The 22510-nt window shown below is 61.8% G+C and overlaps 1 protein-coding gene across 4 annotated transcripts; it reads left to right on the forward strand.

Annotated features, from left to right (window-relative positions):
* The first annotated feature begins 571 nt into the window (after positions 1-571).
* On the forward strand, positions 572-22213 carry AHNAK (AHNAK nucleoprotein). Of its 4 annotated transcripts, none has more exons than XM_063425239.1 (6): positions 572-709; positions 4063-4134; positions 4754-4907; positions 5573-5763; positions 6332-14536; positions 14939-22213. In XM_063425239.1, exons 3-6 carry the CDS (start codon positions 4754-4756, stop codon positions 20825-20827), a joined length of 14439 nt encoding a protein of 4812 aa, XP_063281309.1. In that variant the 5' UTR covers positions 572-709; positions 4063-4134; the 3' UTR covers positions 20828-22213. The 4 variants fall into 4 exon arrangements, with proteins under 4 accessions (XP_063281309.1, XP_063281308.1, XP_063281307.1 ...); XM_063425238.1 differs by having other exon boundaries at positions 6332-11782; positions 12005-22213; XM_063425237.1 differs by having other exon boundaries at positions 6332-11351; positions 11574-22213.
* Positions 22214-22510: the final 297 nt, after the last annotated feature.

A 22510-nucleotide genomic window follows, 5' to 3' on the forward strand; every position in this document is an offset into this window, starting at 1 on the left:
TGGGGTCACCTGGGGGGGCGGGGCTTGGGACTCACCTGGGGGAGGGGGAGGGGTCCCGTTCCGGGATGGTTCGATGGGACCCGGACCGGGATTGGATCGGGACCAGGACTGGAACCGGGCCGGGACCGGGATGGAACCGGGACCAGAACCGGGACCGGGATGAGCTCGGGAACGGGAGCAGGAGTGGGGCTGAAACTGGACCAGGACTGGAACTGGACAAGGGAGCGGAACCGGGACCGGGATCAGAACCGGGACCGGATGGGGATCAGAACCGGGACCGCATCAGGTTTAGGAGCGGGACCAGGACTGGAACTGGACCAGGACTGGGATAAGAAGCGGGGCCAGGAGTGAAACCGGGACTGGATCGGGACCAGAACCGGCCCGGCCCGGGATCAGCCCGGGCCCGGCCCCGCTCCCGGCCCGGCCCGCTGGGTCCGGGCCGCTCCCGTGCCCCGTGCCCGGCGCGCCGGGGCCGCTCCCGCCGCCGCCGCCGCTGCGGGGCTGTCCCGGGCCGCTCCCTGTCCCGGGGCCGGGCCGGGCCGGGCCCTCCCCGCGGGGCGGGGGCGGCTCCGAGCGCTACAAGAGCCGGGACCCGCCCGGGCGCGGCCACTCCGCACGGACCCGCCGGGGCCGCTCCGGGACCGGCACCGGCACCGGCACCGCCAGGACCCGGCACCGGCATGGCCCGGCCCGGCCGCTGAGCCCGCAGGTACCGCGGGGACAGAACCGGGACGGAACCGGGACAGAACCGGGACGGGCGGCAGCTCCGGGAGGGGCAAGGGGGGTCCCGGGACGGTCCCGGGGGTGCTCGGGGCGGTTCTGGTGGTCCCGGGACCGCCCGGGGGGGGGGTTCGGGGAGCGGCCGGGGGCGTCCCGGGGGCTCCGGGAGGGCGGGCGGGGGCCCGGTGGTCCCGGGAGGGGCCCGGGGAGCCCCGGGAGTTGTTCCCAGTGGTCCCGAGAGTGACCCGGGTGGGTTCCGGTGGTCCCGGGGGGGTCCCGGGGGTTTCCGGGGGTCCCGGGACCGCCGTGGGGGTGCAGGGGGGGGTCCCGTGACCGCCTCGGGGGGCTCCGGTGCCGCCGGGGGTTCGGGGGGGTTCGTTTGTCTCGGGGGGCTCCGGTGCGGCCGGGGGGGAGTCCCGGGGGGGCTCCGGGAGCGCCGCGAACGCCCCGGGGGGCGCGGGGGGGGCCCCGCGTGTCCCGTGACCGCCGGGGGGGTCCGGGGGGGTCCCGGGGGGTCCCGATCTGCTCGGGGCAGCCCCGGGGGGGTCCCGCGGGGGTCCCGGGGGTCCCGGGGCGTCCCGGCCGCGCTCAGGGCGTGGCCCCCCCTTCCCCCCCCCCTCCGGCCGCGCCCGGGGAGTCCCCGGTGGGGGCGGGGCCGCGGCTCCCCCCCCTCCCCCCCTCCGGGCCCCTCCCGCCGCTCCCGCCCCGCCCGGGCCGGGGGGACCCTCGTGGGGGGGTCCCGGGGCCGGATTTGGGGCGGGGGGGGATCCCCGGGATCCCGCGAGGGCGCGGCCGCGCGTGGGCGCTCGGTTAATGAGGGTTCGGGTAATTAACGCTCATCAGCGCCGGTTTCAGCGCGGGGGCGGCGGGAGCGCGGCGCTTTTGGGGGGGGGCGGCAATGTCGGGGTTCCCAACCCCCTCCCCCACCCCGGGGGTCCAGGGGGATTTGGGGGGGATGGGGGGGAGGGGGCGCGGGTTCCCCTCCCCCCCCCGCGTCCGCTGCGGTTTTTGGGGCGCGGCCGCTCCCGGGCGCCGCTTCCCGCTCTGCGCCCCCCGGGACCCCCCCGCCCCTCCCGGGGGGCGAGGCCGCCCCCAGCCCCCCCCGGGACCCCAAAATTCGATCGGGGCTGGGGCGATCCCCCCGCGCGCCCCCTCCCCCCTCCCGGGGCGTTTCGGGGGTCCCGGGGGGGCTCTCGGGGGGGTTTTGGGGAGGGGGCGCGGGCGGGGCCGGGGACACCCCCGGAGTGCGGCGGCGCCGCCGCGGGCAGCGTCCGGGCAGGACCCGGTGGAACCGGTCCGGACCCTCCCGGACCGCCGCGGTCCCGCCGCCCGCGGGACTCTCGCTCCAGCCGGTCCGACCGGTACCGGCCGCGGCCCCGCCCGCCGCTCCTCCTCCTCCTCCTCCTCATGGGGTTTTTCCCCCCTTTTCCCCGTTTTTTTCCCATTTTTCCCCGTTTTTTTCCCCATTTTTTCCCGGTTTTTTTCCCGTTTTTCCCGTTTCCCCCCGGTTTTTGGGATGGTTTTCCGGGATTCGGCGTTTCCTGGGAGGATCCCGCGCTCTGCGTCACCGGCGCGGCCCCGCCCGGACCCCCGGGGGGCTTTGGGGACCCCCGGCTCGGGGGGGGGGTCCTGGTGCGGGGACAAAGCGGGGGTGACAGCGGGGGTGACATCGGAGGGTCCCGCGGGGACAAGAGAGGATGAGGAGGGACCTGGGGGTCGCGGCGGTGACACTCGGAGGGGGACACTGAGGGGGTGACACTCAGGGAGTGACACTCAGAGGGTGACACTGCAGGAGTGGCACCGAGGGGGTGACAGGGGGTGACACTCAGAGGGTGACACCGCTGCGGGGGTGGCACTGTCACCGTGACACCGAGTGGGTGACACTGGGGGGTCCCTCGGGGTGACACTGCAGGAGTGACAGGAGGTGACACCGCAGAGGGGTGACACTCTGGGGTGACACCGGGGGGGTCCCGGCGGTGACACCGGGGGGGTCCCGGGGGTGACACCCCCTCGGTGACACGCGGCTGGAGGGTGGCCCGGCCCTCCCCTCCCCCCCCGGGCCGGTTTTTGGCTGTGAAGGGACAAAGTGGCCTCGGGGCGGGGGGGCCCAAAACAGCTCCCGGGGGTCCCAAAATCATCCCAGAACGGGGGGGGGTCCCCGCTGTCCCCGTGTCCCCAAAACCGCCCCCGGGGCTGGGTCCCCCCCCGTGTCCCCGGACGCCCCCCGGGGGTGGCGGTGGCCGTGGGGACCGCGGGTGGCAGCGGGGGGGTGGCACGGGTGGCATCTCCGCCCTCTGCGGCTTTTTGGGGGCGGGGGGGGCGCGGGGGGGGCCCGGGCCACTAAAAATACCGGGCAGGGCCCGCACGTGGTTTGCACCCCAAAAATAGCGCGGGGCGGGGGGGGGGGTGGCATTGCTGCGGGGACACGCCGAGATGTCCCCTGTGTCACCGGGGGGGGCGGGGGGGCTCCTGTCGCCCCCCCCCGCCGCGAGGGGACCGCGGGAAAAGGGGGAAAACCGCGAAAATTGGGTGGAAATCCCTGGAAAAGGCGGGTTCGGGGCCGGTTTTTTGGGAAGCGCCCGCGGGGCCGGGCCGCTCCCAGCGCTCGGGGCCTCTCTGAGTCACCCCCGGGCCCCCCCCGTGTCCCCCCCGGTCCCCCCGCCCCGCTCTGAGTCACCAACCAGTTTGGCCGCCGCGGCGCGGAGCCTTCCAGAGCCTTCCGAGCGCGGCTCGGCCCCTGCGGGGACCCCCCGGGCGGGGGGGACACCCCGAGGTGGCCCCGGGCAGCGCCGCCCCCCCGGGGGTGCCACCCCCACCCCCCCCGGGGACACTCAGAGGCTCCGGGGTGTCCCCGGGCTGTGACAATCCCGGCGTTGTCACCCCCCCTGTGTTCCCCCCCCCGCCCCGTGCTGTCCCCTCAGGGTCCCCTCCCCGTTTTGGGGGGGGGGGTTGAGCAAGGAAAGGAAAAAAAAAAATAAAAACACCGAAATTCTCTAAAAACGGAGAAATTCCCTCAAAACCTCAGAAGCTGATCTGGGGGGGGTTCAGGGCGCGAGGTGACGCAGGGGACGGGGACAGGGGACAGGGACAGGGGAGAGGGACAGGGGACATTCCCGACCCCCCCCCGGAATTCCCGCAGATCCCAAAATCCCGCGGGGCCGGAGCTGGGGACACGCCCGGCCCTGGGGACATCGGGGGTGTCCCCAAAGTGTCCCCGGGGGGGGGGGGCGGAGCTTCCCAGTGTCCCCCCGATGTCCCGGGGGTGTCCCCGATGTCCCGGGGGTGTCCCCGATGTCCCGGGGGTGTCCCCGTGTCCCATCGTGTCCCCGATGTCCCCTCCAGGCTGGGAGGTGACCCCGGAGCCGCCGCGAGGTTCCTGAGCGAGGGCCGAGGATTCCTGGGGACCCCACAAAGGTCAGCGGGGCCGGGACCCCACAGGGGCCGGGCGGCTCCTCCCGCCCCGGTGCGGCCCCGGTGTCCGGCCGCTCCCCCGACCCCACACCCGGTGTCCATCCCTGTGTCCATCCCTGTGTCCATCCCTGTGTCCATCCCTGTGTCCATCCCTGTATCCAGCCCCTCCCCAGCCCCATGTCCAGCCCTTCGCTGACCCCACACCAGCGTCCACTCCCTGCCCTTGAACCCCTGGCCCGTGTCCGGCCCCTCCCCTGACCCCAAACCCAGGGTCCATCCCTGTGTCCAGTCCCAGTGTCCATCCCTGTGTCCAGTCCCAGTGTCCGGCCCCTCCCCTGCCCCCCTGGCCCTGTGTCCACTCTCTGACCCCGTGTCCAGCCCCTCCCCTGACCCCAGACTCAGGGTCTGACCCCTTTCCTGCCCCCGAGCTCCATGTCCAGCCCCTGCCCCACCCCCGACCTCCTGTCCAGCCCCTGCCCTGTCCCCAAACCCAGTGTCCACCCCCAGCCCTGTGTCCATCCCCATGTCCAGCCCCTGCCCCACGCCCTGGCCCCCTGCCCTCCCCCATCCCCGTGTCCCCGCCGTGTCCCCGTGTCCCCGTGGTGACCTTGCCGTGCCGCAGATGGAGCGCGAGGGGGACACGCGCGAGGTGCTGCTGCCGGGCTGGCGCGGCGGCGGCTCCCACGGCATCACCATCGCCCAGACCGACGACGGCGTCTTCGTGCGGCGCGTGCAGCAGGGCTCGCCGGCCGCCCGCACCGGCGTCGTCAGGGAAGGTGGGGACACCTGGGGACACCTGGGGGGCCTCGGGGACACCTGGGGGGCCTTGGGGACACCCAGAGGGGCTTGGGGACACCTGGGGGGCCTTGGGGACAGGGCACCTGGAGACATCGGGGACAGTGGGGGGGGCCAGGGGTCACCAGGGGGCCTTGGAGACACCCAGGGGGGCTTGGGGACATTCTGGGGGGCCTTGGAGACATCCCACCAGGGGGGGCTTTGAGGACATCCTGGGGGAGCCTTGGGAACACCAGGGGGACGTTGGGGACACCGGGGGGGCTTTGGGGCCATCCTGGGGATCCTTGGAGACAGTGAGGGGGCCTTGGGGACACTGGGGGGCCTTTGGGACACTGGGGAGGGTCTTGACGACATCCCTGGGATTTTGGGGACACCCAGGGGGCCTTGGAGACACCTGGGGAGCCTTGGAGACACTGGGGGGCCTTTGGGGATATCCTGGGGGACCTTGGGGACATCCTGGGGGGTCTTGGAGATATCCCGCGGGGGGGGGCTTTGAGGACATCCCAGGGGGCATTGGGGACACCAGGGGACTTTGGGGACATCCTGGTGGCATCTCAGGAGCCTCTCCCTCGGTGCCCACGGCCACTCGGGGGGGACGGGGGGGTCCCTCCCGGTGTCCCCCCTGAGCCCGTCCCCGTCCCCCCAGGGGATCAGATCGTCAGCGCCACCGTCTACTTCGACAAACTCCCGCCGGCGGAGGCGGCGCAGCTGCTGCAGAGCATGGGGCAGCACACGCTGGCGCTGCGGCTGCAGCGGCGCGGCCACGGCGGGGACAGCGCCGGACACGGCACCGGACACGGCCCCGACAGCGCCGGACACGGCCCCGAGCTGGTGCTGGTGAGCGGGGACGAGGAGGAGGAGGAGGAGGAGGAAGAGGAGGAGGAGGAGGAGGAGGAGGAGGAGGAGCGGGAGAGTGGGGGTGAGGATGAAGATGAAGATAAGGGTGAGGATGAAGGTTAAGGTGAGGAAGGTGAGAATGAGGATGGTGGGGAGAATGAGGAGGGGGCTGAGATGAAGATGAGGATGGGGGATCAAGGTGAGGACGAGGACAGGGAGGAAGGTGAGGATAAAGTGAGGATGAGGATGGGGATGAAGGTGGGGATGGGAATAAAGGTGAGGATGAGGATGAAGATAAGGATGAGGATGGGGAGGAAGATGAAGATGGGGATGAAGGCGAGGATGAGGACAAGAATGAGGATGAGGACAGGGAGGAAAGTGAGGATAAGAACAGGGAGGAAGGCGAGGATGAGGATGAAGGTGAGGATGAGGATGGGGAGGAAGGCGAGGATGAGGATGAAGGTGAGGATGAGGATGGGGAGGAAGATGAAGATGGGGATGAAGGTGAGGATGAGGACGGGGAGGAAGCAGCATCCCGGCGCTGACCGGCGCCGTCCCCGTCCCGCAGAGTGGCGATGACGAGGAGTACCAGCGCATCTACACCACCAAGATCAAACCGCGGCTCCGCTCCGAGGAAGGCCCCGAGGCCGAGGCCGGCGCCACGCAGAGCCGAACCATCACCGTCACCCGCAAGGTCACCGCCTACACCGTGGACGTCACCAGCCACGATGGCGACCTCGGCGTCACCGGCGGCGCCGACTGCAACGTCCGAGTCCCCGTGCCCGAGCTCAGCGCCGACATCCGGGCGGGGCCGGGGGCGGCGGAGCCCCAGAGCCAAATTCCTGGTGGAGAAACTGGAAAATCCCTCCCGGGCTGGAAGGGCTCCGGCGCCTTCCCGGGGCCGCCCCGCGTCGAGGCCAACGGACAGTTTGGAGAGCTGGACGGGCGAGTCCACGTGTCCGGCGGGGCTCCGTGGCCGCAGGGAGAGGCCGCCGGCTCCCCGCCGCCCGTGGACGGGGGGAAGATCAAGATCCCGGCGTTGAAAATCCCCAAATTCGGGTTCCAGGCCGGCGGCGAGGCCGCGGTGGGCGCGGGCATGGACGTCACCTGCTCCCCGTCCATGGACGCGGCCACGGTCAAAGGTGCCACCACCGTCCCCTCCCCTCCTGCGGACGTCCCCAGCGTGGAGGCCCCGGACGGCGCCAAGGGCAAGGTCAAAATCCCGCACTTGTCCTTCCCCAAGTTCACCGCGCAGGGCGCCGGCGCCGCCGAGGGCCCCGGGGCGGCCCTGGAGGGGGAATGGAAGGGCCCCACCTTCAAGAGGGTGGAGACGCCCCAAATTTCACTGTCGGACGTGGACCTGGCCCTGCGGGGCCCCCGGGTGGAAGGGGAGCTCAAAGGACTCGGCCCCAAGGCGGGAGCGGCCGGTGCCGGCGTGGAGATGGACGTTGGCGTGAAGGGGCCGAAGGGAGGAGTGGACGTGTCCGTGCCGGCCGTGGGGGCCGAACTGAGGGGGCCTCAACTGGACCTTAAAGGGCCCCAGGCGGGGGTGGAGGTTCCCGGAGTGGACATCAAGGGCCCCGCGGTGACCGTGCCCGAGGGGAGCATCGGGAGCCCCCAGATCTCCGTGCCCGGCGTCGACCTGAGCCTCAAGGGGCCCACAGCGAAGGGAAATCTGGATGTTTCTGCCCCAAAACTGGAAGGGGAGCTGAAGGGCCCCGGACTGGACATCAAAGGCCCCAAGGTCGAGGTTGGGAGCCCAGAAATGGAGATCCAGGGGCCCGAGGGGAAGCTGAAGTTCCCCAAGCTGAAAATGCCCAAATTCGGGGTGAAGGGAGAGAGCCCCAGCGTCGACGTGACCCTGCCCACGGCGGGGGTGGACGTCTCTGGCCCCAAGGTGGACGTCAGCGTCCCAAGCGTGGACATCAAGGGCCCCAAAGTGGACGTTGAAGCACCTGAAGTGGACATCCACGGCCCTGAGGGAAAATTCAAGATGCCCAAGTTCAAAATGCCCAAATTTGGGATGCCCGGGGTCAAGGCAGAGGGTCCCGAGGTGGACGTGACCCTCCCGACAGGAAACCTGGATGTGTCCGGCCCCAAGGTGGACATTGAGGCGCCAAGTTTGGACGTCCAGGGGCCCGAAATGCACCTCAAGGCCCCCAAAGTCTCCGTGCCGGACATCGGCGTGACCCTGAACGGTGCCAAGGCCAGCGGCGACCTGGACGTGTCCGTGCCGGGTCTGAAGGGCCCCGAGCTGGACATCAAAGGCCCCAGAGTCGAGGTGGAAGCGCCGGATTTGGACGTCCAAGGGCCCGAGGGGAAGCTGAAATTCCCCAAGCTGAAAATGCCCAAATTTGGGGTGAAGGGAGAGAGCCCCGAGCTCGAGGTGACCCTGCCCAAGGGCAGAGTGGACGTTTCGGGCCCCGGCGTCGCCGTCGAGGTCCCCGGCGTGGACCTGAAGGGCCCCAAGGTGAAGGTGCCTGAGGTGGGCATCAAAACCCCCCAGATCTCCATGCCCGACATCGACCTCAACCTCAGAGGGCCCAAAGTCAAGGCGGATTTGGACGTTTCCACCCCAAAACTGGAAGGGGAGCTGAAAACCCCCGGGCTGGACGTCAAAGGCCCCAAAGTCGAGGTGGAAGCGCCGGATTTGGACGTCCAAGGGCCCGAGGGGAAGCTGAAATTCCCCAAGCTGAAAATGCCCAAATTCGGGGTGAAGGGAGAGAGCCCCGAGGTGGAGGTGACGCTGCCGAAGGGGCAGGTGGACATTCCCGCTCCCAGGGTGGACGTGGACGTCCCGAGCGTGGACCTGGAGGGGCCGGAGGTCAAAGGGAAGGGCCTCAAGTTCAAAATGCCCGAACTCAACGTTCAGACCCCAAAACTCTCCATGCCCGACGTGGACCTGGGCCTGAAGGCCCCGAAACTCAAAGGGGACGCCGGGCTGGAAGGCCCCAAAATCGACGTGAAAGGCCCCAAAATCGACGTGAAAGGCCCCAAAATCGACATGAAGGGCCCCAAAGTGGACGTGGAAGGTGCCAAGCTGGATGTGGAAGGTCCCAAGTTGGACGTTGACGTGCCCGAGGTGGATTTAGAATGTCCGGAAGGGAAGGTGAAAGGCCCCAAGTTCAAGATGCCAAAACTCAACATCAAATCCCCCAAGATCTCGATGCCGGACGTGGATTTGAACCTGAAGGGACCCAAAGTGAAGGGAGATGTGGACGTGTCCCTCCCCAAGGTGGAAGGGGAGTTGAAAGCACCAGAAGTGGACGTTAAAGGGCCGAAGGTGGACGTTGAGGTGCCCGGAGTGGATTTGGAGTGTCCCGAGGGGAAGATCAAAGGCCCCAAGTTCAAGATGCCCGAGATGCACATCAAGACCCAGAAGATCTCCATGCCCGACGTGGACATCAAACTGAAGGGCCCCAAGGTCAAGGGTGACGTGGACGTGTCCCTTCCAAAGCTTGAGGGTGACCTCAAGGGCCCTGAACTGGACATCAAAGGGCCCAAAGTGGACATTGAGGCACCCGACGTCGACATTCACGGCCCTGAGGGAAAATTCAAAATGCCCAAGTTCAAAATGCCCAAATTTGGGATGCCCGGGGTCAAGGCAGAGGGTCCTGAGGTGGACGTGAACCTCCCGACAGGAAACCTGGACGTGTCCGGCCCCAAGGTGGACATTGAAGGTCCAGAGGTGGACGTGGAGCTGCCCGAGGGGAAGGTGAAGGGCCCCAAGTTCAAGATGCCCGAGATGCATTTTAAGACCCCCAAGATCTCCATGCCCGACATTGACCTGAACCTGAAGGGCCCCAAATTGAAGGGAGATGTCGACGTCTCTGTCCCCAAACTGGAAGGGGACCTGAAAGCCCCAGACATCGACATCAAAGGGCCCAAAGTGGACATTGAGGCACCCGACGTCGACATTCACGGCCCTGAGGGAAAATTCAAGATGCCCAAGTTCAAGATGCCCAAATTTGGGCTGAAGGGAGAAGGTCCCGAGGTGGACGTGAACCTGCCAAAGGGAGAGCTGGACGTGTCCGGCCCCAAGGTGGACGTGGAGATGCCGAGTGTGGACATCGAGGGCCCAGAGGGGAAGATCAAAGGCCCCAAGTTCAAGATGCCTGAGATGAACATCAAGGCCCCCAAGATCTCCATGCCCGACATCGACCTCAACCTGAAGGGCCCCAAGGTCAAGGGGGGTGTGGACGTCTCCGTGCCCAAACTGGAGGGTGACCTGAAAGGTCCGGAGGTGAACATTAAAGGTCCGAAGGTGGATGTGGACGTTCCTGGCGTGGACGTTGAAGGTCCCGAGGGGAAGTGGAAGGGACCCAAGATGAAGATGCCCGAGATGAACATCAAGGCACCGAAATTTTCCCTGCCTGATGTCGACCTGAACCTGAAAGGTCCCAAGCTGAAGGGAGAGGTGGGCGTGTCTGCCCCAAAAATAGAAGGTGACGTGAAAGTGCCAGATGTGGAGGTGAAAGGACCCAAAGTGGACGTGGATGTCCCCGACATCGACCTGGAGTGTCCCGAGGGGAAGATCAAAGGCCCCAAGTTCAAGATGCCCGAGATGCACTTCAAGGCCCCCAAGATCTCCATGCCCGACTTCGATCTCAACCTGAAGGGCCCCAAAGTGAAGGGGGACGTGGATGTGTCCGTCCCGAAGATCGAGGGAGATTTGAAGGCCCCGGACGTCGACATCAAAGGCCCCAAGGTCAACGTGGAGCTCCCTGACGTCGACCTGGAGTGCCCTGAAGCGAAGCTGAAGGGCCCCAAGTTCAAGATGCCCGAGATGCATTTCAAAACCCCCAAAATCTCCATGCCCGACATCGACCTGAACCTGAAAGGCCCAAAACTGAAGGGGGACGTTGACGTTTCCGCCCCCAAGCTGGAAGGGGACCTGAAGGGCCCAGATGTGGACATCAAAGGTCCCAAGATGGACATCGAAGCTCCTGATGTGGACATTGACCTCCCTGAGGGGAAGGTGAAGGGTCCCAAGTTCAAGATGCCCGAGATGCATTTTAAGGCCCCCAAAATCTCCATGCCCGACTTCGACCTCAATCTCAAGGGCCCCAAAGTCAAGGGCGACGTCGATGTGTCCCTGCCCAAGCTCGAGGGAGACCTGAAAGGGCCGGAGGTGTCGCTGAAAGGTCCAAAAGTCGACGTGGAGGTTCCTGACGTGGACCTGGAGTGCCCCGAGGGGAAGATCAAAGGCCCCAAGTTCAAGATGCCTGAGATGCACATCAAGGCCCCCAAGATCTCCATGCCCGACTTCGATCTCAACCTGAAGGGCCCCAAAGTGAAGGGAGATGTCGACGTCTCTGTCCCCAAGATGGAAGGTGACCTCAAGGGCCCTGAACTGGACATCAAAGGCCCCAAAGTTGATGTGGACCTCCCTGATGTGGAGCTGGAGTGTCCTGAGGGGAAGGTGAAGGGCCCCAAGTTCAAGATGCCCGAGATGCATTTTAAGACCCCCAAGATCTCCATGCCCGACATTGACCTGAACCTGAAGGGGCCCAAATTGAAGGGAGATGTCGACGTCTCTGTCCCCAAACTGGAAGGTGACCTGAAGGCCCCAGACATCGACATCAAAGGCCCCAAAGTCGATGTGGATCTTCCCGATGTTGAGTTGGAAGGACCCGAGGGGAAGATCAAAGGCCCCAAGTTCAAGATGCCCGAGATGCACATCAAGGCCCCCAAGATCTCCATGCCCGACTTCGATCTCAACCTGAAGGGCCCCAAGGTCAAAGGTGACATCGACGTCTCTGTCCCCAAGCTGGAGGGTGACCTCAAGGGTCCTGAACTGGACATCAAAGGCCCCAAAGTGGACATTGAGGCACCCGACGTCGACATTCACGGCCCTGAGGGAAAATTCAAGATGCCCAAGTTCAAGATGCCCAAATTTGGGATGAAGGGAGAAGGCCCCGAGGTGGACGTGAACCTGCCAAAGGGAGAGCTGGACGTGTCCGGCCCCAAGGTGGACATTGAAGGTCCAGAGGTGGACGTGGAGCTGCCCGAGGGGAAGGTGAAGGGCCCCAAGTTCAAGATGCCCGAGATGCATTTTAAGACCCCCAAGATCTCCATGCCCGACATTGACCTGAACCTGAAGGGCCCCAAATTGAAGGGAGATGTCGACGTCTCTGTCCCCAAACTGGAAGGGGACCTGAAGGCCCCAGACATCGACATCAAAGGCCCCAAAGTCAATGTGGATCTCCCCGACGTGGAGCTGGAAGGACCCGAGGGGAAGATCAAAGGCCCCAAGTTCAAAATGCCCGAGATGCACATCAAGGCCCCCAAGATCTCCATGCCTGACGTTGACTTCAGCCTGAAGGGCCCCAAGGTCAAGGGTGACATCGATGTCTCTGTCCCCAAGCTTGAAGGTGACCTGAAGGGTCCTGAACTGGATATCAAAGGCCCCAAAGTTGATGTTGATGTGCCCAACATTGATATTCATGGCCCAGAAGGGAAAATAAAATTCCCCAAGTTCAAGATGCCCAAATTTGGGATGCCCGGGGTCAAGGCAGAAGGTCCCGAGGTGGACGTGAACCTGCCAAAGGGAGAGCTGGATGTGTCCGGCCCCAAGGTGGACATTGAAGGTCCAGAGGTGGACGTGGAGCTGCCCGAGGGGAAGATCAAAGGCCCCAAGTTCAAGATGCCCGAGATGCACATCAAGGCCCCCAAGATCTCCATGCCCGATGTCGACTTCAGCCTGAAGGGCCCCAAGGTCAAGGGAGATGTCGATGTCTCTGTTCCAAAGCTTGAGGGAGATCTCAAGGCCCCGGATATCGACATCAAAGGCCCCAAGGTCGCTGTGGATCTCCCCGACGTGGAGCTGGAAGGGCCTGAGGGGAAGATCAAAGGCCCCAAGTTCAAGATGCCCGAGATGCATTTTAAGACCCCCAAGATCTCCATGCCTGACATTGACCTGAACCTGAAGGGCCCCAAATTGAAGGGAGATGTCGACGTCTCTGTCCCCAAACTGGAAGGGGACCTGAAAGCCCCAGACATCGACATCAAAGGCCCAAAAGTCGATGTGGATCTCCCCGATGTTGAGTTGGAAGCACCCGAGGGGAAGATCAAAGGCCCCAAGTTCAAGATGCCCGAGATGCACATCAAGGCCCCCAAGATCTCCATGCCCGATGTCGACTTCAGCCTGAAGGGCCCCAAGGTCAAGGGGGACATCGATGTCTCTGTCCCCAAGCTTGAAGGTGACCTCAAGGGCCCTGAACTGGACATCAAAGGCCCCAAAGTGGACATTGAGGCACCCGACGTCGACATTCACGGCCCTGAAGGGAAAATAAAATTCCCCAAGTTCAAAATGCCCAAATTTGGGATGCCCGGGGTCAAGGCAGAGGGCCCCGAGGTGGACGTGAACCTCCCGACAGGAAACCTGGACGTGTCCGGCCCCAAGGTGGACATTGAAGGTCCAGAGGTGGACGTGGAGCTGCCCGAGGGGAAGGTGAAGGGCCCCAAGTTCAAGATGCCCGAGATGCACATCAAGGCCCCCAAGATCTCCATGCCTGATGTTGACTTCAACCTCAAAGGCCCCAAATTGAAGGGAGACGTCGATGTTTCCCTTCCAAAGCTTGAGGGTGACCTGAAAGGCCCCGAATTGGACATCAAAGGCCCCAAAGTCGATGTGGATCTCTCCGATGTGGAGCTGGAGGGGCCTGAGGGGAAGATCAAAGGCCCCAAGTTCAAGATGCCCGAGATGCACATCAAGGCCCCCAAGATCTCCATGCCCGACGTTGACTTCAGCCTGAAGGGCCCCAAGGTCAAGGGTGACATGGATGTCTCTGTCCCCAAGCTGGAGGGTGACCTCAAGGGCCCTGAACTGGACATTAAGGGTCCCAAAGTGGACATTGAGGCGCCCGACGTCGACATTCACGGCCCTGAAGGGAAACTCAAAATGCCCAAGTTCAAGATGCCCAAATTCGGATTTTCCGGGCCAAAAGTGGAAGGCCCCGAGGTGGACGTGAACCTCCCCGAGGCCGAGCTCAACATCTCAGGTCCCAAGGTCGACGTTTCTGTCCCCGAGCTGGACCTTGAGGGCCCCGAAGGGAAAGTGAAGGGCCCCAAGTTCAAGAAGCCGGAGCTGCAGTTCAACGTCCCCAAGATCTCCATGCCCGACATCGACCTCAACCTGAAGGGCCCCAAGCTGAAAGGCGACCTCGACGCGTCTCTTCCCAAGGTCGAGGGCGAGCTGAAAGGACCCAAACTGGACATCAAGGGGCCGGAGCTTGAGCTGGAAGGGCCCAAGGTTGACCTTGAAGGAAAAGGTAAAAAATCCAGGTTTAAACTGCCCAAGTTCGGCTTTTCTGGCCCAAAGGTTCAAAGCCCTGAGGTGGATGTGAAGCTGAAAAAGCCTGAGGTGGAACTGTCCGGCCCGAAAGTCGAGGTCCAGGCTCCGGAGCTGGACGTCCAGGGAAAAGCCAAGGGCTCCAAGTTCAAAATGCCTTTTCTGAACATTTCTTCACCCAAAGTCTCGATGCCGGATGTGGAGCTGAACCTGAAGGGGCACAAAATGAAGGGGGAGTTCGACCTGTCCACGCCCAAGCTGGAAGGGGAGCTGAAAGGTCCTGAGGTGGACATCAAAGGCCCCAAGGTGAACATCGACACCCCCGACATCGACGTCCACGGCCCAGAGGGGAAAATCAAAATGCCCAAGTTCAAGATGCCCAAGTTTGGGCTGAAGGGAGAAGGCCCCGAGGTGGACGTGAACCTGCCAAAGGGAGAACTGGACGTGTCCGGCCCCAAGGTGGACATTGAAGGTCCAGAGGTGGACATCGAGGGCCCAGAGGGGAAGATCAAAGGCCCCAAGTTCAAGATGCCTGAGATGAACATCAAAGCCCCCAAGATCTCCATGCCTGACATCGACCTCAACCTGAAGGGCCCCAAAGTGAAGGGGGACGTGGACGTGTCCCTGCCCAAGGTGGACGTGGAAGTTCCCGACATCGACGTTGAGGGTCCGAAAGGGAAAATCAAAGGCCCCAAATTTAAAATGCCCGAGATGAACATCAAAGCTCCAAACCTCTCCATGCCGGAGCTGGACCTCAACCTGAAAGGACCCAAGGTCAAAGGGGGCGTGGACGTCGATCTGTCCACGCCAAAACTGGAAGGGGACCTGAGCTTGCCGGACGTCGACATCAAAGGCCCCAAAATGGACATTGAAGGTCCGGAGGTGGACATTGAGGGTCCTGAAGGAAAATTGAAAGGCCCCAAGTTCAAGATGCCCGAGATGCACATCAAGGCCCCCAAGATCTCCATGCCCGACTTCGATCTCAACCTGAAGGGCCCCAAAGTGAAGGGGGACATCGATGTTTCTGCTCCAACGCTGGAAGGTGACCTGCAGGGCCCTGACATTGACCTGAAGGGCCCCAAAGTGGACATTGAGGCACCCGACGTCGACATTCACGGCCCGGAGGGAAAATTCAAGATGCCCAAGTTCAAGATGCCCAAATTTGGGCTGAAGGGAGAAGGCCCCGAGGTGGACGTGAACCTGCCAAAGGGAGAGCTGGACGTGTCCGGCCCCAAGGTGGACATTGAAGGTCCAGAGGTGGACGTGGAGCTGCCCGAGGGGAAGATCAAAGGCCCCAAGTTCAAGATGCCCGAGATGCATTTTAAGACCCCCAAGATCTCCATGCCCGACATTGACCTGAACCTGAAGGGCCCCAAATTGAAGGGAGATGTTGACGTCTCTGTCCCCAAACTGGAAGGGGACCTGAAAGCCCCAGACATTGACATCAAAGGGCCCAAAGTCGATGTGGATCTCCCCGACGTGGAGCTGGAAGGACCCGAGGGGAAGATCAAAGGCCCCAAGTTCAAGATGCCCGAGATGCATTTTAAGACCCCCAAAATCTCCATGCCCGACTTCGATTTGAACCTGAAGGGCCCCAAAGTGAAGGGAGATGTGGACATGTCCCTGCCAAGCGTGGAAGGGGACCTGAAAGGGCCCAAGGTGGACGTGAAAGGGCCCGAATTCGATGTTTCTGCCCCAGATGTTCAAATCGAGGGCCCAGAAGGGAAGATCAAAGGCCCCAAGTTCAAGATGCCCGAGATGCACATCAAGGCCCCCAAGATCTCCATGCCCGACTTCGATCTCAACCTGAAGGGCCCCAAAGTGAAGGGAGATGTCGATGTTTCCCTTCCCAAAGTAGAAGGTGACCTGAAGGGCCCTGAACTGGACATCAAAGGCCCCAAAGTCGATGTGGATCTCCCCGATGTTGAGTTGGAAGGACCCGAGGGGAAGATCAAAGGCCCCAAGTTCAAGATGCCCGAGATGCACATCAAGGCCCCCAAGATCTCCATGCCCGACTTCGATCTCAACCTGAAGGGTCCCAAAGTGAAGGGGGACATCGATGTCTCTGTCCCCAAACTGGAAGGTGACCTGAAAGCCCCAGACATCGACATCAAAGGGCCCAAAGTGGACATTGAGGCACCCGACGTCGACATTCACGGCCCTGAGGGAAAATTCAAGATGCCCAAGTTCAAGATGCCCAAATTTGGGATGAAGGGAGAAGGTCCCGAGGTGGACGTGAACCTGCCAAAGGGAGAGCTGGATGTGTCCGGCCCCAAGGTGGACATTGAAGGTCCAGAGGTGGACGTGGAGCTGCCCGAGGGGAAGATCAAAGGCCCCAAGTTCAAGATGCCCGAGATGCATTTTAAGACTCCCAAGATCTCCATGCCCGACATTGACCTGAACCTGAAGGGCCCCAAATTGAAGGGAGATGTTGACGTCTCTGTCCCCAAACTGGAAGGGGACCTGAAGGCCCCAGACATCGACATCAAAGGCCCCAAAGTCGATGTGGATCTTCCCGATGTTGAGTTGGAAGGACCCGAGGGGAAGATCAAAGGCCCCAAGTTCAAGATGCCCGAGATGCACATCAAGGCCCCCAAGATCTCCATGCCTGACATGGACATCAACCTGAAGGGCCCCAAAGTGAAGGGTGACATTGATGTTTCTGTACCCAAGCTGCAGGGTGACCTCAAAGGTCCTGAACTGGACATCAAAGGGCCCAAAGTGGACATTGAGGCACCCGACGTCGACATTCACGGCCCTGAGGGAAAATTCAAGATGCCCAAGTTCAAGATGCCCAAATTTGGGATGAAGGGAGAAGGCCCCGAGGTGGACGTGAACCTGCCAAAGGGAGAGCTGGATGTGTCCGGCCCCAAGGTGGACATTGAAGGTCCGGAGGTGGACATTGAGGGTCCTGAAGGGAAATTGAAAGGCCCCAAGTTCAAGATGCCCGAGATGCACATCAAGGCCCCCAAGATCTCCATGCCCGATGTTGACTTCAGCCTGAAGGGCCCCAAGGTCAAAGGTGACGTGGACGTGTCCCTGCCCAGTGTGGAAGGGGAGCTGAAAGGTCCCGAGGTCAACGTCAGCGCCCCCGACGTCACCATCGACAGCCCCGAGGGGAAATTCAAACTGCCCAAGTTCAAGATGCCCAAATTCTCCATGCCCGGGTTCAAGGGGGAGGGCGTGGACGTGGACCTGTCCCTCCCCAAGGGCGACGTGGCCGTTTCAGGCCCCAGCGTGGACGTGGAGGCTCCGGAGCTGAGCGTGGACGGGAAGGTCAAAGGTCCCAAATTTTCCATGCCCGAGATGCACATCAAGGCCCCCAAGATCTCCATGCCCGACATTGACCTGAACCTGAAGGGCCCCAAATTGAAGGGAGATGTCGATGTCTCAGTTCCAAAGCTTGAGGGTGACCTGAAAGGACCCGAATTGGACATCAAAGGCCCCAAAGTCGATGTGGATCTCCCCGATGTTGAGTTGGAAGGACCCGAGGGGAAGCTCAAAGGCCCCAAGTTCAAGATGCCCGAGATGCACATCAAGGCCCCCAAGATCTCCATGCCCGACGTCGACTTCAGCCTGAAGGGCCCCAAGGTCAAGGGTGACATCGATGTCTCTGTCCCCAAGCTTGAAGGTGACCTGAAGGGTCCTGAACTGGACATCAAAGGCCCCAAAGTGGACATTGAGGCACCCAACGTCGACATTCACGGCCCTGAGGGAAAATTCAAGATGCCCAAGTTCAAGATGCCCAAATTTGGGATGAAGGGAGAAGGCCCCGAGGTGGACGTGAACCTGCCAAAGGGAGAGCTGGACGTGTCCGGCCCCAAGGTGGACATTGAAGGTCCAGAGGTGGACGTGGAGCTGCCCGAGGGGAAGATCAAAGGCCCCAAGTTCAAGATGCCTGAGATGCACATCAAGGCCCCCAAGATCTCCATGCCCGACGTCGACTTCAGCCTGAAGGGCCCCAAGGTCAAGGGGGACATCGATGTCTCTGTCCCCAAGCTGGAGGGTGACCTGCAGTGCCCAGATGTCAACCTCAAGGGCCCCAAACTGGACATTCAGGCGCCGGATGTGACTCTGGAAGGGCCCAAGGTCAAGGTTCCCGAAATTCACGTCAAGACCCCCCAGATCTCCATGCCCGACATCGACCTGAACCTGAAGGGCCTGAAGGTCAAAGGTGACGCTGACCTGCAGGGCCCCGGGCTCGAGGGGGGGCTGAAGGGCCCCGAATTCGACATCAAAGGGCCCAAAGTTGACATCAAAGGCCCCAAAGTCGATGTCGAGGGCCCGGCGGTCGACGTTGATGGTCTGGAGGGGAAAGTGAAGCTGCCCAAAATGAAAATGCCCAAATTTGGCTTCAAAGGGGAGGGTCCTGACATGGACGTGAACTTGCCGAAGGCTGAGGTGGATCTGTCCGGCCCCAAGGTTGATCTGAGCCTGCCAGAGGTGAACGTTGAAGGTCCAGAGGGCAAAGTGAAAGGTCCTAAACTGAAAATGCCCGAAATGCACATGAACGTCCCCAAAATCTCCATGCCCGAGATAGACTTGAACTTGAAAGGCCACAAAGCCAAGGGCAGCTTTGATGTTTCCACCCCAAAGGTGGAAGGTCACCTGAAAGGGCCCGAGGTCAACCTGAAAGGCCCCGAATTCGGGGTCAAAGGCCCCGAAGTTGATGTTGAATGTCCTGACCTGAGCATTGAGGGCCCGGAGGCCAACGTCAAAGTTCCCAAGTTTAAAAAGTCCAAATTCGGGTTTGGGATGAAAAGTCCCAAGGCAGAGGTGGAGTTACCTGAGGCGGAGCTGAACCTGGAGTCACCTGAGGCCCACCTGTCCCCGAAGGGGAAGAAGAGCAAGTTCAAGATGCCCAAAATCCACATGAGCGGCCCCAAGGTGAAGGGGAAGAAGGGGGCGTTCGACGTGAACGCGGCCGGGGCCGAGCTGGACGCGGAGCTCAACGTCACCGGCCCCGACGTCACCGCCAGGGGCGACGCCGCCGCCAAGTCCCCCAAGGGCAGGAAGCCCATGTTCGGGAAGATCTCCTTCCCCGACGTCGAGTTCGACCTCAAATCGCACCGGTTCCGCGGGGAGGCCTCGGCGGGGGTCCCGAAAGTCGAGGGCGATCTGGAGGCCAAGGTTGACCTCAAGGGCCCGAGCCTCGACGTGGACGTGGAAGGTCCCGACGTGAACCTGAAGAGCCCCAAATTCAAACTCCCCGGGGTCCAGGTGGGCGCGGGGGAGGTGAAAATCGGGGGGGACCTGAAGGGCCCCGGGGTCGACGTCGCCGTCCCCTCGGTGGCGGCGCCGGGCGTCGACATCGGCGTGAAAGGACCAAAAGTGAAGGGCGAGGTCGGCGTCGGCGGAGCGCAACTGGAAGGTCCCGAGGGGAAACTGGGATGGCCCCAAGGGGGGAAAACGGGTTTGGGGCTGGAAATGCCGGAAGTGGACGTGAAGCTCAAAGGGCCCCAAATCTCCGGACCTGAGTTGGAGGGGAACCTGAAAGGACCAAAATTAAAGGGAGATTTGGACATTTCGGGCTCCACGGAAGGGCTTGGCCTGGACCTCGGCGGCCTGGGGGGGAAGGTGAAGCTGCCCACGGTGAAGTCCCCGACGCTGGAGGTCCAGGGGGGCGTCCCCTGCTCCGTCCAGTCCCCGGGGGCCACCCTGGACCTCAAGGGGCCCTCGCTGGACGTCCCTGGCCTGGATTTGGATGTCAACCTGAAAGGACCAAAGTTGAAAGGAGATGTCGGCGCCAAATCCCCCCAGGCGTCAGTGGACGACACCGGATTCGAAATTCTGGGGGGCACCATCAAACTGCCGTCCCTGAAGCTGCCCCAGTTCGGCATCTCCAGCCCCGGCGTGGACGGAGGGGATGCGGGGGTCACTCTGGAGGGCCCCCAGGTCAAGGGGGGGCTGAAGGGCCCCGGTTTGGGGCTGGAAGGCCCCGAGGTGGAACTGAAAGGGCCGAAATTCTCCGTGCCGGACGTTGACCTGAGGCTGAAAGGACCAAACGTGGACGTAGCCGGTGACATCAAAAGGTCAAAGGTCAGCGTGGAAGCCCCCGGCATCCACCTGGAGGCTCCGGCCCTGGAAGTGTCCGGCTCGGGATTGAACATCGGCGTGAAGGGGCCGAAGGTCAAGGGCGCGGCCGAGGTGACGCCGCCGTCGGTCAGTGCCGGTTCCGGAACCTTCCACGCCTCCGGCCCCAGGGCGGGCATCGAGGGCGGCCAGGTCAGAGTGTCCTTCCCCAAGCTGCGGATGCCGAAATTCGTCTTCTCCGAGCCCGAGGCCAAGGGCCGCGAGGTCGGGGTGGACGTCGACTTCCCCGGCGCCGACACGGCCGAGCCGGAGCCGGACGAGGCCGAGGCGAGGCTGAAGAAATCCAAGCTGAAGATGCCCAAATTCAACTTCTCCAAGCAGAAGGGGCGGGGCGGCGGCGGCGCCCCGGGGTCCCCCGAGGCGTCGGGGTCGGTGTCGGGCTCCAAGGGCGACCTGAAGAGCTCCAAGGCGAGCCTGGGCTCGGCCGAGGGCGAGGCGGAGGCCGAGGCGCCGGCGGCCAAGGCCAAGTTCTCGCTGTTCCGCAGCAAGAAGCCGCGGCCGCGCTCGTCGTCCTTCAGCGATGACCACGCGGCCGAGCCGGACGCCGGCCGGCAGCCCAAGGGCAAGTTCGGGACCTTCGGGGGCATCGGCTCCAAGGCCAAGGGGTGCTACGAGGTGACAGCTGGGGACGAGGACGGGGCGCGGGGCCTGGAGGTGGCGGTCAAGCGCAAGGAGTGACCGCGGGGGGGGCGGGGGTTGTACATAGGCCTGGACCCGGGGACCCCCGCGTGTACAGAGGGGGGGAGGGGCTGGGGGTCCCCCCGCGGATTTTTGGGGTCCTCCCCGCGCTGAGAGCTTCAATTCTTCCCTCCCAGTTTATCTTTTTTTTTTTCTTTCTTTCTTTTTTGATATTTTTATTGGGGTTTGTTTTGTCCCCTGTTTTGTTCCTCCCTCCTCCTCCCCCACCCCAAAATATTTTCAGTGTTTGGTTCGTGAAAATGAAATTTTTTTGTGGGTTTTTTTTTTTTTCCTCCTCTGTTTTAACCTCCTTTTTTGGCCTTTTTTTTTTTTTTGGCCTTTTTTTTTTTTTGCGGGGCTGAAGGTTTTGTTGGATCGATGGATTTAACCAGAATTTTGGGTTTTTTGGTTTGTGAGAGAAATGAAGCCAAAACTGTGGATTTTTTATTAAAAGAACAACCCAAACTGTGAATTTATTAATAAGAACCCTTACCAAACCCATGGGTATATTCAATATATTAACCAAACCCGTGGCTGTATTAAATAAATTAACCAAAACCAGGGATGTGTTTAAAAATAAAGCAAAAATATGGATTTACTAAAAAAAGAAACCAAATAAAATGGATATATGTTAAAAAATAATAAAAATGCAGATCCATTTTATAAAAGAGGTTTATTAAAGAAACTAATATAATAATAAATGAAATAAAAGCATTAACAGAGACAAAATTGGATCTGTTAAGAAAATGAACCAAAGAAAAGGGAATGCATTAAAAAATAGAATAAAATGGATTTATCCAAAGAAATAAACCAAAAAATGCAGATCTATTGAGCAGTACAAACCATAAAATACAGATCTATGAAATAAAATAAACCAAACCCATGGATTTATTTAAAAAAATAAACCAAAACCATGGAGTTATTAATAAAAACAAACCAAAAAATACAACTCTGACCTCTGAAACTGAGAAGTGTCCCCAGAGCTTGGCAAATTTAATCCTTGGCACAAGACCTGGAGATCGAGTGACTCCGGGGAGGACGGAGCGAGCCCGAAGCCACTCCCAAGCTTCTCCTTGCAGCTTTATTTTCATTTTTTTGGGCTGTTTTATGGCTGTTTTTTGTTGTATTTGTTACATTCTTTGTATTATACAATTTGATAAAAGCTCCCATTTCTGCCTCGTTCAGCCCCAGAATTACCAAAGGTGCGTCAGGCGTCCGGGATAAAGTTTTGTTTATGAGGATTTTTGGGGAGGTTTAAATAAATTAATTTTTTCTAAAAAAACCCCAGAGAATATAAACCTGTTCCCTTTGCAGCACTTTAACGGCGAATTAACGGGAGAAAAGCCAGGGTGGAAAATGCAAATAAAAAACGTTTATTAACCGCGAGCTTGGTGTGTCTGGGGTCGTTCTTCAAGCTCGGGTTTGGGGTTTTATCCTCAAATTGGATCCTCCCGCTGGATTTGGGGGTCACCCCCCTCCCCCCCCGGGAATTTGGGGTCCTGTCCTCTCTCCCCACCTCAAATTTCAGGCCCCCGCCCCCACCGTGGCCCCTCCCCCCCCAAATTTGGGATTTCCCATTGCCCCTCCCCCTCCCGTAAGGGAACCCCCGCTTTGATCCTCCCCTCCGCTAGGGGGCGCTCCCTTTTAGGGAGGGGAGCCCCCGGAATCACGGACCGGAAGTTG

The sequence above is a fragment of the Prinia subflava genome, unplaced genomic scaffold (assembly GCF_021018805.1).
Source record: "Prinia subflava isolate CZ2003 ecotype Zambia unplaced genomic scaffold, Cam_Psub_1.2 scaffold_63_NEW, whole genome shotgun sequence".
Taxonomy (NCBI): Eukaryota; Metazoa; Chordata; class Aves; order Passeriformes; family Cisticolidae; genus Prinia; species Prinia subflava.